We start from the raw sequence: 12,230 nt of genomic DNA, 5'->3' as shown, positions 1-12,230 counted from the left end.
GACACACTCTCCTTGAACACTTCCACAAACACTTAATCAGCTGGTTAAGCAGTTTATAGCAGCAATTTGGGGTCAAACAGCATGCAAATGAATTACCATTTGGATGTAAATGTGATCCACCCCCATCTTATTTAAATTAAATTTCACGAATAATCAAGTTTGTACTGGTTGGTGATAAAGATGGCCTACTTCTGATAACATTTTAAAATGTACATCCGTTATTAAAGGAAATGTGCAATGCAGTAAGCCAGAAGAAAATGCAGGTCTTATATTATCACTAAAATGTACTAAAACAAAACAGTATAAAGCTTTAAGGTCACAATGTTTCATCATGCCCTTCAACAGATCACATGATAATCTGCCTTTCAATGCAGTGACAGCACATCCTCTGAGGCTAGATATGAAAGGATAGAAAATCCCTTTCAATATAAATCAGTAGTTGGACATGCCCACATGAGATATCACAGTTCAAATTGGGCCACGCAGAACAGTCGAGTATTCAAACTTTGTTTCGGAACAAATGCTATAGGATTTGAGCTAACACATTCCCGCTCGGTTGGGAGCTGTTTCTGCATTGACTCGAAGATGCCGTTGTGTCAATGGGTGCGTTTACATGTACACCAGTAAACTGAAAACGCAAATATCAGCTTATTGAAATAACCAGTTTTCCCCGTTTACATGCAAACCAGTAAACTGACAATGCAAGTAAACCACGTTTACATGACTTTATTAATAAACCAGTTTATTTCCTTGTAGTGACGTCAGAAATAATAATGTTTACGGCTCATATTATCCCTCATGCAGTTACAGATGCAACGATTGATTGAACCTCTTCTACTTCTGCTGCATGAGATGAGAACACATCTTAAAAGAGTCTGTGTTTGTGATAGATGTCCTTATTTCATTCCCTTTTTTAATTAGCTTAAAATTAAGGTTTTTTTGTCACCTATCACATGTGCACTTCGACAGAAAGCAGGTTAATGCGTTTACATGCAGCGCAAAATTGGGGTAAAAAGCAAAAAACTACCTGTCCCGAACGGTTTTTGACCAGTCTGATAAAAGAAAACGGGTTATCGCGTTTACATGACCCTGTTCATTAGCCACGTTTACATGCACACTTTTTTGTCATTCCGATTAAATAAATTTGGATTAAAAGATTCAGTGGACTGTTTACATGAGACGTTATCTAAACCGATCTGGGGTTTACATGTGCTGACTTTAATCGCAATCATCACAGAGCACTTTGTCTGCCGCATCAGAAATGTCGACGCTGCCCTCTCCAGCAGCTGGATTGTGTTCCCGGATGCCATAATAACTCTCAACGGCCACCAGGACTTATACGCCTATTTAAAATAGCTTATAAAAGCTATTTATTTGTTGTAAAGTGTAATCAGCTCAGAAACAAAAATTATCCTGTCAGGCGCAGTTAAAGTAAAAAGTGCCTTGGACAAACGCTGCCAAGATGAGAGGATGTAGCCAGGCTATGTCTGTGTTATTATGCCAACATTATCTTCATAATTTCTTACGAAATAAAAAGTTTACCCCTCAGAAAAACTAACTTTCCTCTCAACATTATAGCCTGCGTGTGAGCGCGGCAGTCGTGAAGGTGCGCGTTGTGTATCACGTCATATAAGGACGCACACTGAAAAGTAATCGGGTCTGGTCGTTTACATAGTTACATTTTTCGTTTGATCGGTTTATGAAAAGGTTTATCCCACCCCTCTCAAACCGATTACAATTTCATTCGGTTTGGGCATTTTTATTCCGATTGAGGTGCTTATATGGAGCATTTTCATTCGGATTGATTACAGTGCTCCATGTAAACGCACCTATTGTCAGCTTATTAGGCATAATCAGCTTAAGAATGTGCATGAAAACGCACCCAATGTGGCATTGTCGTGTTTTCTTGTAAGAATACAACAATCCAAGACAGCAGAAAATGGTTCATGCAAATAAGAAATCTATGCTCCAGAGCTGTAGATTGCCACGATAAATTTAAAGTAAACATCAGTAACGTAAATCTTCTGAAACAGCAGTTTAGAAGCAATTGCTATTTTTGCATTGAAATTGAAATTTTCACACCAGTATCATGGCCGTAGCCAGCTATGAGGTCACCAATGTCCAGACCTCTGTATTTTTCCGAGGTGTATATAATAAACACTGTGAAATAATTGCCTATTATAGTAATAACACTACTTTAGTGTTGAATTGATATTGCATAGCACTAAGATCTTATCTGTCCTGCCTCTACGGTCGCACACCGCTCATCAATGTTAATATATCTGAGATGACCAATCAAATAAAAGTAGACAGGCTTAATGTTCACAGAAGCTGCTGAGCATGAATTCCAGCGAGACAGCATGCAACAGCACGTTCAGTAAACTGTCAAAAAGTGGGAGAAGATGCAAGTGAATCCGAAAGCACAGAAATATAATTTCCTAATTTCCTAATAATATAATTTCCTAATCCTCCATCTCATATTTTCCCATCAATTATCCCTTTAGAGGCTTCGTAGCATCAATACTTTCTGTTATTTAATTCCCTTAAACTTACATAGAAATAGCATTGGATCAAAGACAAGTTTGACCACACAAAAAAGTAGCAAGTTTAGCAGAAAACTTCTGCTTCATTTGTAAGCTGGAAGGATCTGCTTAATATCTAACAGCACCGCAGCACTGAAAATTGAGATATTCCTGCAAATGTGGTCACTTTGTCATAAAGCCTAGTGGTTTCCCAAAATATCTCAGTAATTCAGACCCCTTACAGGTTATAAAGCAGGTGAGATTTGAAGTGTTGTACTGAATGCATAAGTGATTCATGGCGCTCAAGAGGACTATCTCAACATGTCTGCTGATTGTACACAGCTCATAAAACCAATGTGATACGCTGTTCCTCTCCGAGGCTGAAGCGGAGAGGTGACTCACGTTATGAGCTGATAAAGCTTAGACATGCTCCAGTTACCACCACTGGCCTCCTGATCATAATAAATGCCTCCAATTATTCCCATTAGAATCAAATATCACTTTCAAATGAAAAAGCAGAATTTGTTGATTTTTAAAGAATGTGAGACATCTATTTGTTATTCATTTGAGTTTGTGGCCATCGAATTGTAAACTGAGAGAGAGAAAACAATTTAAATGAGATGAAGCACCTTTCATTTGTATTTAATTCAACTGAATTAGGCATTACCAGAATGAGCATTTAGTCTGGGGTCAGTAAGACTCTTATGTTCGCCAAGGCTGTATTTATTTGATCAAAAATACAGTAAAAACAGTAATATTGCTAAATATTATTACAAATTAAAAGAACCGTTTTATTCGGATATACATTCTGTTTTGGTGCCAGTTTGGTGCCAGCTGAAAACGCTAGGCGCTCTGCTGAAACCGCTTTGCTTTGGGCACTTGGGATTGTTTTGTCAGCGCAGTTTTTTTTTTTGTTGAGACTCTTTGCTTGTTAAGATATGGAATATCCGCGGAAGTGTTACTAGTACTCATTTCACAGACAGTTTGTTTCTGTATTGTTTCTATATAAAAATGCTGATACAATGTAAAGTATTTGCTCTGGATCTTGTTTAAAAAAATGCTGTTCTGTCTTAATCTGTCGGATGTGGCGGTTGGTAGGTGTTGTATTTGTCCAGCCTCTCCTCCACTGTAATTGGACGGCTGGGTGAAGAGCGACAGCGATGAGTCTCAAGATAAAAGTCAAAAATCTTTTGGATCTTCATCAAAACCATGTCCCAGAAAGGTAGTTTTTTTGGACAACTCCAGAATACATGACGATGGTCAACATCAACGTACCCACACATCCTCCAGCAAAACTGTGGTGTGGCTAATTGTTCACTTTTAATTTTGGGGGTAATGAAAAAACACACCAGATTTTTCCATGCAACTCTTTAAATCTTTGTGAATAGGTAATTTTACGTTGTGTCTTGCAAGCAAAACAGATAGTGAGAAGAGATTATTCTGGGATAAATCTTTGTATAGGAGCCAATTATCAACTCTACCAATATATTCAGCCCTGTCCTACCCATTTTTTATAAACTCCCTTTCAAAATAGTTTTTGTAAATACAGATAAATTATTTTACAAATCATAATTTTCTTTAAATTCTGCAAATCTTTTGAAATTTCCCACCCATGTTATTAATAAAAAACACTGTTTTCTATCTTAATAGATTTTCAAATGTAATTTATTCCTGTAATGAAAAGCTGAATTTTAAGCATTTTTACTCCAGTCGTCAGGTCCTACTTAAAACTGGCACATGATCCTTCAGAAATTATTCTAATATGCTGATTTGTTGCTCAAGAAACATTTAAGATTACTATCAACGTTGTGCTGCATAATATTCTTGTGTAAACTGTGTGTGAAACAAATTTTTCAGTATTTTTTAGATGAATAGAAAGTTCAAAAGAGCAGCATTTATTTGAAACTCAAAAATGTTGCATCACCATAAAAGTCTTTACTGTAATTTCTTTAAAAAAAATATGTAAAAACTGTATATGATACAGTATATGTATATGATACAGTATAAAACATATATGATACTTTATATGCCAGAATTAGTTCAATTAGTACATTTAAGTGGCTTAAGCCTTGTCTGTGAAACCGGGGGTAAATTGCTCATACTGTAATTTAAAGGTCCCATTCTTCGCGTGTTTTCGAAGCTTTGATTATGTTTACATTGTGCAATATAACATGAGTTCATGTTTCACGTGTAAAAAAACACAGTATTTTTCACACAATTGACTTATCTGTACAGCGCTGTTTTCTCTGTCCTAAAAACGGCCTGATGATTTCCTTGTTCAATGAAGTCCCTCCTTCAGAAACACGTAACGAGTTCTGATTGTGCCAGCGCTTCCCGTGTTGTGATTGGACAGCAGCTTAGCGCACTTTGCCCGGAATGACCATAACGGGGAGATGCAAGCACTGAATGCGCGCTCTTCTCCACGTGGGAGAGCAACAAAACCACGCCCCCTATTTTGCGTGTTCTTGTGGGCGGAGGGTTAGTCAACAAACGGTTCTAGTGATGTCATTACATCCCTGCACTTCCTGCTGTAGTCCAAACCGGCCGTTCGCTGTAGGCTTTGAAAGGGAACTTCTGTTAAATAAAATATCTCGCTTGGTATTGAACTTTGAGCTTTGAATTTAACAGGTATTATTTATGCTCCAACAGCAACATTACACACTAACTAAAGTTTGAAAGATTGAATCGCGAAGAACGGGACCTTTAAGATTTTAGTTATGCCAGTAATGCCACCCAACCCATACAGAGATACATTATTGTGTAGAAAATAGTTAAATTTGGCAGTGTGAAAGAAAAAGTGAGTCTCTCCTTACCGGGCTCTGCGGTCTGAGGTCTTGGTGCAGGTGTGCTGAGGTGGAACGTTTCTCCACTTCTTGGATTCCACCACCATGGCCTCAGCATCCACCAAACCAAAGCCATATAGGTGACTGACTAGTACACAGCAACACACATACATGCTATTAACCAGGTAATACCAGTGAATACGAATTAAGTATGCACATTAAGTATTAATTATTTTTCAATAAGTATGCGCATCACACTGCCTCCACCAGCTTGCCTTCTTCCCATAGTGCACCCTGGTGAAATGCGTTCCTTAGGTAAGCGAAGTGACATTCAACTTTTTTTAAATTAGATTAATCAGACCAGGCAACCTTCTCCCATTGCGCCGTGGTCCACTTCTGATGCTCACGTGTCCACTGTTGCCAATTTCAGCGGTGGACAGGGGGTCAGCATGGGCACCCTTACTCATCTTAAGCTATGTAGCCCCATTCCTGACAAACTGTGATGCACTGTGTATTCTGACACCTTTCTATCAGAACTAGCGTTAACTTCTTAAGCAATCTGGGCTACAGTAGCTCGTCTGTTTGACCAGAACCAGCCTTCGCTCCCCACATGCATCATTGAGCCTTGGCCACCCATTACCCTGTCACAGGTTTACCACTTTTCCTTCCTTGGAGCACTATTGATACATACTGACACTGCAGAACAGGAACACCCCACAACAGCTGCAGTTTTGGAGATGCTCTAACCCAGTCGTCTAGCAATTTGGCCCTTAACTTGCTCAAATCCTTACACTTGCCCATTTTTACTGCTTCTAATACATCAACTTTGAGGACAAAATGTTAACTTGCTTCCTAATACCCACTAACAGGTGCCGTGATGAAGAGATAATAAGTGTTATTCACTTTACCTTATTATAATGTTATGCTTGATCAGTGTATTATATTGTTATCTATATATTTAGCGAGAGAGAGAGAGAGAGAGAGAGAGAGAGAGAGAGAGAGAGAGAGAGAGAGAGAGAGAGAGAGAGAGAGAGAGAGAGAGAGAGAGAGAGAGAGAGAGATTTATTTCTCTCTTTTCTTTATTTTTTTGCTGTGTACCAGCAAACTGCTCTCATGATCCACTAAAAAATACCACAAAAAAAGTACCAAGACATATGTACAAGCGTTTGGACATACAGTACAGCATGTGCCATATAAGCTCCATTTAAAATCTAAACGATTAATCACTTTATTACTTGATTGTAGCAAATAAAATAAATACACTACACACCCCACCACACATCTACATTTGAAATATTAAAAATATCATACAGAAAAAAAATGTATAGAGCTTTTACCTTTGTGTCCGGCTGCATTGGTTTTCCAGTCACTAGCTTTCAGGTGAGCCTGTCTCGACGTCTTCACAAGGAGATGCTGGACATCTCTCCAGGTTATCAGAGGACTGAAAAATAAATTGTTAAAGAAAAGAGAGAACTTTAAGCCTTTTGAATTTTATTACTCTACTGAAAATGTAGAACAACATCTGTCTATACATACAATGAACAAAATTTTAAAAGCAACAATTTTGTTTTTGCCCCCATTTTTCACGAGCTGAACTCTTTAAAAAAATAAAAATAAATCACTTATATCAGAAACCTCTGCTCTACGACTTTTGATATGTGCAATTATTGCAGCAGCCTAAGGCACGCCTGTGCAATAATCATGATATCCACACCTGTGAGGTGGATGGATTATCTCGGCAAAGGAGAAGTGCTCACTAACACAGATTTAGACAGAAATAGGCCTTTTATGTACATAGAAAAAGTCTTAGATCTTTGAGTTCAGCTCATGAAAATTGGGGGCAAAAACAAAAGCCTGCCTAAAAAAATAAGTCTCAAGGCGAGATTTAGGGCCAGATTTGCGGCTGACCTTATTGCATATGCATTTGTAGGAGTTTCCCTTTCAGACGGCAAATTTAAAGGGGGAGGAACGTATTTAAAAGACTCACGCAACGTGATTTACTAAGGATTGCGCTAGTCAATTTCCTGGTGTTTGCGCCATTATTTACTGCCCCAAAAATGCATATCTTAAATCAGACGCTAACTGGTAGATTGCGTTAGTCATTATGGAAATGATCCAGCTGTGTCTGTTCTTTAATTTGCGCATCGTCAGTCAATCACACAATGAACTTTCCACTCCCATCTGCACTTTTTTGGAATTGCGCTCTCACATTAATTTGCCCTAAATTAGTTTTTACTTGCTAATTTGTTTAGTAAATCTGTCCCTTAAAAACAAGACTCTCACATCCTAGTTTCATAAATACTCATCCTTAAAAGAGCAGGATGAAGTCGATTAATATTACGTATGTGAAAATATGCAGATCGAGTAACAGTTTATATGAGCTTAAATTGTTAAAAGTTTGCATGCCATCTTTGACAGCACTTCATCATGTTTATACAGACACTGGAAAATGATTAATACATGAGTCTCTACATGAGTCTCTGCTCCTGTTAAAAGACAAAAATGATGGAAAGATCCAGGCCTTTGATTGTCAGCTGGTTTTCCACAACAGACTGAATCCATCTTGTAAATGTATAACACGCCATCACGTTCAGCTAATAAAAGAAAAATACTGCCGTTTTTTTGTGTCATATTTTTGATTGGTTGGGGCAGCCTTCAGCACTTCATAAAACTTCTCAACATGCAGCCTGGCAAGACCAAGATAGTAAGATCACAAAATATTCAGAACCTTTTGTTTGACTTCACTCCAGCAGATAAAAAAATAGTTCTATAAAGAAGAGTGAATTTTTAAAGAGCAATAAAACTTCGAAGTTTGTGTTTTTCATAAAAGCATTGCGTGGTTGCTAGGTAGTTGGCAAGGGTTTCCCGGTGGTTTCTATGCTGTTGTTAGGCAGTTGCTAGAACGTGATTGTTATAATAGTAATGTACAAACTTAATTTAAAACATGTAAGCAAAATACTTTAGTTTAAACCTGACTGAATTGCAGAAGAATTGATGAGTAATGATGAAAAGTGCAAGTGTTCAGGTCAATGCTCCAAACGAGCCAGGTGTGAAAATGCAATAAGTGATGACAGAATTATAATTTTTGGGTGAACTATCCCTTTAAACCAATAAATGAAAGTTAGTTGAAATAAAAAGAAGCAGTGCAGCTTTCTGCAACTGTATGGAAAGCTCACTTTGCCTCCAGAGCGAGAGCGATGACACCCGCCACCATCGGTGCAGATACTGAGGTGCCCGTGTGGCCATCGGTACACCTCTGCCGCAGGTCTGTGGTCACCTGGTACCAGAAACACATGAATTGAAAGAGTTAACAACTCCAGTTGAGTGGATAAGCATGACTCTGAAATGAAAAGTTATTTGCAAATTTTGTCCCTTAAATCTTATTAACAGGTATGGCAGGTCTTCTAGATTTGTGTGTGGCCACTTCTTCCATTTAAAAACACTTAATATTCAGTAAAACGTTTGATCTGACTGCACTGACAAGTGATGAGAACAAAACTTGAACTTAATTGAGCTGGGTGGTGATACTGTTGTCTTCAGCAGAGCTGCTTTATAGCTGAATTTAATTTGTTTCATAATTGACAAATTATGCATCATTGATTCTGTTAATGCCGTTTATTAATGTAAAGCTGCTTTGAAGCAATCTGAGTTGTATTAAGCGCTGTATAAATAAAGGTGACTTGACTTGTAGGACATGATGCAGGCGTCAGGTCCTACTTAAAACATTCAGCTATACTCTGAAAGAATGCGCTTTCGTGACAGTGATGGGACGAGTGGTTTTCTGCAAAGTGCTCTGTAAATATTCCATCATTGTGGCTTTCTGGGAAACAGCGTGTCACCCGCAGAGCTGCTCTGGTAGCCCGCAGGCAGAACGAGCGAACGCTCCAATGTGTCTTCAATCAAACATGAGCTTGATTACACTGGCGTTTCTCAGAAGAACAAACATGAATGGGGTCAGTGCCACTGACAGTGTCCCGAGAAAGATGTTGAGATAGAAGACAAATGCTCTCATCCAATATGTGTACGTGTGTGTGTGTGTGTGTGGGGGGGGGGGGGGGGGGGGTGTTCATGTTGTAATAGACTTTTACAGTTTCAGATTACTGGACTTTCCAGAGCAATTTTGCAAATTAAAGATGTTTATGTTTTTTAAAAAGCGAGTTGTTAACATAAAACAACTACATTGTGATTTAATCCTTTTACAGGTGGGTATTAGGGTTGGATAATAAAGGGGGGAAAAATCTAGACATATTTTTGAGTGAAAATGTGAAACAAATGTAAACTTAAGGAGAGTAGAATAGGGTAAAAAATTGCACAAAAAATAGATATCACCACACTTCCCCAGTTGATTGATTACATTAAGCATTGCAACAACAAAAAAAAAGTAATACAAGTTTTCTGAAATGTTATGTTTGAATATGCAAATTAGGCATTGTCTAATTAAATATACACTAATTTGCATACATTTCTAGAACAAAAATCAGAAAATTGGAAGAAGTCAGGTTCAAAATGATTGCTTTTTTGACATAGAGTCAAAGACACAGCTACCAACCAGTATAAAAACCTTCGGAATATAGATAGGAATAAAATAGTAAAGTTTGGTGTATGCAAGTAAAAGTTCTGGCTCTTTGTATAGGAGAAAAACATATATTGTGAGAAAACAGCCTTTATAGACATCTACTGTAATCGAAATCTAAAGATTCAAATAGAAAAAGTGCTATATAAGAGACACTTATTTTGGATGTTTTCTTTCCACTAGTCTGAGAAGGGAAAAAAAACAGTTTATAAAAAGCCAAAATCTCAAAATTGACAGATGCAGTCTTTTTGACCGAAGTGTCTCATCTTAAGAAATAAACAACAATACTTCAAGGAGCCGTGGACACCCTGTCAACAAGCTACATTTATACATTTGGATGCTTTTATCTAAAGCGACATTGCATTTAAAGTACACATTTTATCAATTCTTGCTTTCAAGGAAATCAAACCCATGACCTTGACATTACTGTGCTGAATTGTTTGAGCTGCAGGAAGGATGTTTTAAGTCATTCTTTAATGGTATTTAAAAATTTCAAGGACTTCTGCACTGAAGTTTTGCTTAAAGGGAATGTGCACCCAAAGATTACTCACCCTCAAGCCATCCAATGTGTATATGTCATGTCTTCTTTCAGATGAATACAGTTGGAGTTATATTAAAAAATATCCTGGCTAATCCAAGCATTATAGTGGCAGTGATTGGAAGCCCAAAATGTAAAGATATCCATATTTAAAAATTTATAAAGTAAAATGTTTAAGCTTCTGCCAGACTGCCTTCTGTATTCAACTTACAAAGAAACTGTAACACCTCTCGCAGTTTAAAACGCTAACACTACGTCCTACATTGCGGTAATTGTGCTTTTTTTGTAAAGTGAATATGGAAGGTGGTCTGGTGAAGCTAGATATTTTACTTTAAAATGTGTTAAATATGGATATTTTTCTTACACAAACGGACGCTTTGCTTCAGAAGGCCTTTATTAGCCCCCCGAAGCTGTGTGGAGTACTAATGGATGGATGCAGTTTTTTGGGCTTCAAATTTTGGCCATTCATCGCCATTTTAAAGCTTGGATTAGCCAGGACATTTTTTATATTATAACTCTGACTGTATTCATCTGAAATAAGAATGTCATACACACCTAGGATGTCTTGAGGGTGAGTACATCATGGGGTAATTTTCATTTTTGGGTGAACTATCCCTTTAAGTGAACCTCACGTAGGATTCATAACAATAGTGATGCTTCGCTTTATCAACACCACTAATAAATCAACAGTATGTTCTGGCATAGGCACCATGTAAACAAAATTATTATGTAGAGAAAATGATCAAAGAACCCTGTCATGCATGTGTAAATGAGCTCTTAAGCCCACAACTACTAACCAAATACCAGAAGAAAAGCAAAACCCATAGTAGTCATTCTTAGGGATAACATCATAATCTGCACTGCTGGAAGAGAAAGCGAACGCACAAAAAATGCCACTTTTCTTCACCCTCTTGATATTTCCCTGTGGTTTTCCCTGCGCATGGGAGCCAGACCAAACATATAGCCTCAGTCTTTTTTCCAAACGTCTCATTTCATCACTAGGTATTTGTAAAAAGAGCCAAAAAACAAGAGCTCAGCTGTATTAGCAGAATAAGCAACAGAATCTGGGACAGATGATCTATGTAAGACGTCTGAGTTTTGGCAGATCACCATTAAACAGCATATGAAACTGCATTTCTATACTGGTCCAGTCAAAAGTTGATCTGTCCTTCAATCTTCGTTATACTCATTCATTTTATCACCCAAAAGGCAAAAAAAAAAAAAAATACACCAGATTGCTTAGAAATGGAACTGTGCACGCCCATATTATTCATGTCCATTGCACAAACAGTCATAAGTTTAATACTTAGGGTTAGAAGGTGATGTGGAGGAATGAAAAGAGAACGTGTCACAGAAATAATTTAGATGAATTGTAGGACACAATATATGGCATCAAGACAGCAAATGACCTAATAAAACAGAGAGCATGCTAACAAGGCCAAAAGTAAGACGAGGACAAAAGGTTGAGTAGATGACAGATGGAGAAGACAAATGGAGCACACAAAGATACATGCTTAAAGGGGTCATATAATGGACACACTCTTTTCAAACAGAGCAACTCAATTTACTCTGTACTGCATCGCAACAGGTTTTGCTTCAGGAAACAAGCATCACAACAGAATTAAAAGTGATTATTGTCCAAAAGAAAACAAATGTTCTAAATATTAATGAGTTGCAATGTTTCATTAATTCCTTAATAATTAATTATTAATGAGATGCGAAATGTAAATAAAATATTAATATTTTACTTTATAAACGTCTCTTGAATTTTTGAATTTTGATGGGTTCTGGCTCTTGACCGTCAATAATTAAGT

The 12,230-nt window shown here is 37.5% G+C and overlaps 1 protein-coding gene across 2 annotated transcripts in view; it reads right to left on the bottom strand.

The window, feature by feature from the left end:
• The window catches only part of pcsk6 (proprotein convertase subtilisin/kexin type 6), a 112,832-nt gene that overhangs the window by 73,085 nt on the left and 27,517 nt on the right, over positions 1-12,230 (bottom strand). For both annotated transcript variants that reach the window (XM_067444739.1, XM_067444745.1), the window contains 3 exons: positions 8,482-8,582; positions 6,643-6,746; positions 5,336-5,453 (listed from right to left, as the gene is read on the bottom strand). In XM_067444739.1, the coding sequence (XP_067300840.1) occupies positions 5,336-5,453; positions 6,643-6,746; positions 8,482-8,582 (323 nt within the window). The remainder of the gene's footprint in view (positions 1-5,335; positions 5,454-6,642; positions 6,747-8,481; positions 8,583-12,230) is intronic.

The sequence above is a fragment of the Pseudorasbora parva genome, chromosome 1 (genome assembly GCF_024679245.1).
Source record: "Pseudorasbora parva isolate DD20220531a chromosome 1, ASM2467924v1, whole genome shotgun sequence".
Lineage (NCBI taxonomy): Eukaryota > Metazoa > Chordata > Actinopteri > Cypriniformes > Gobionidae > Pseudorasbora > Pseudorasbora parva.
This window is presented reverse-complemented; position numbering and strand designations above follow the sequence as displayed.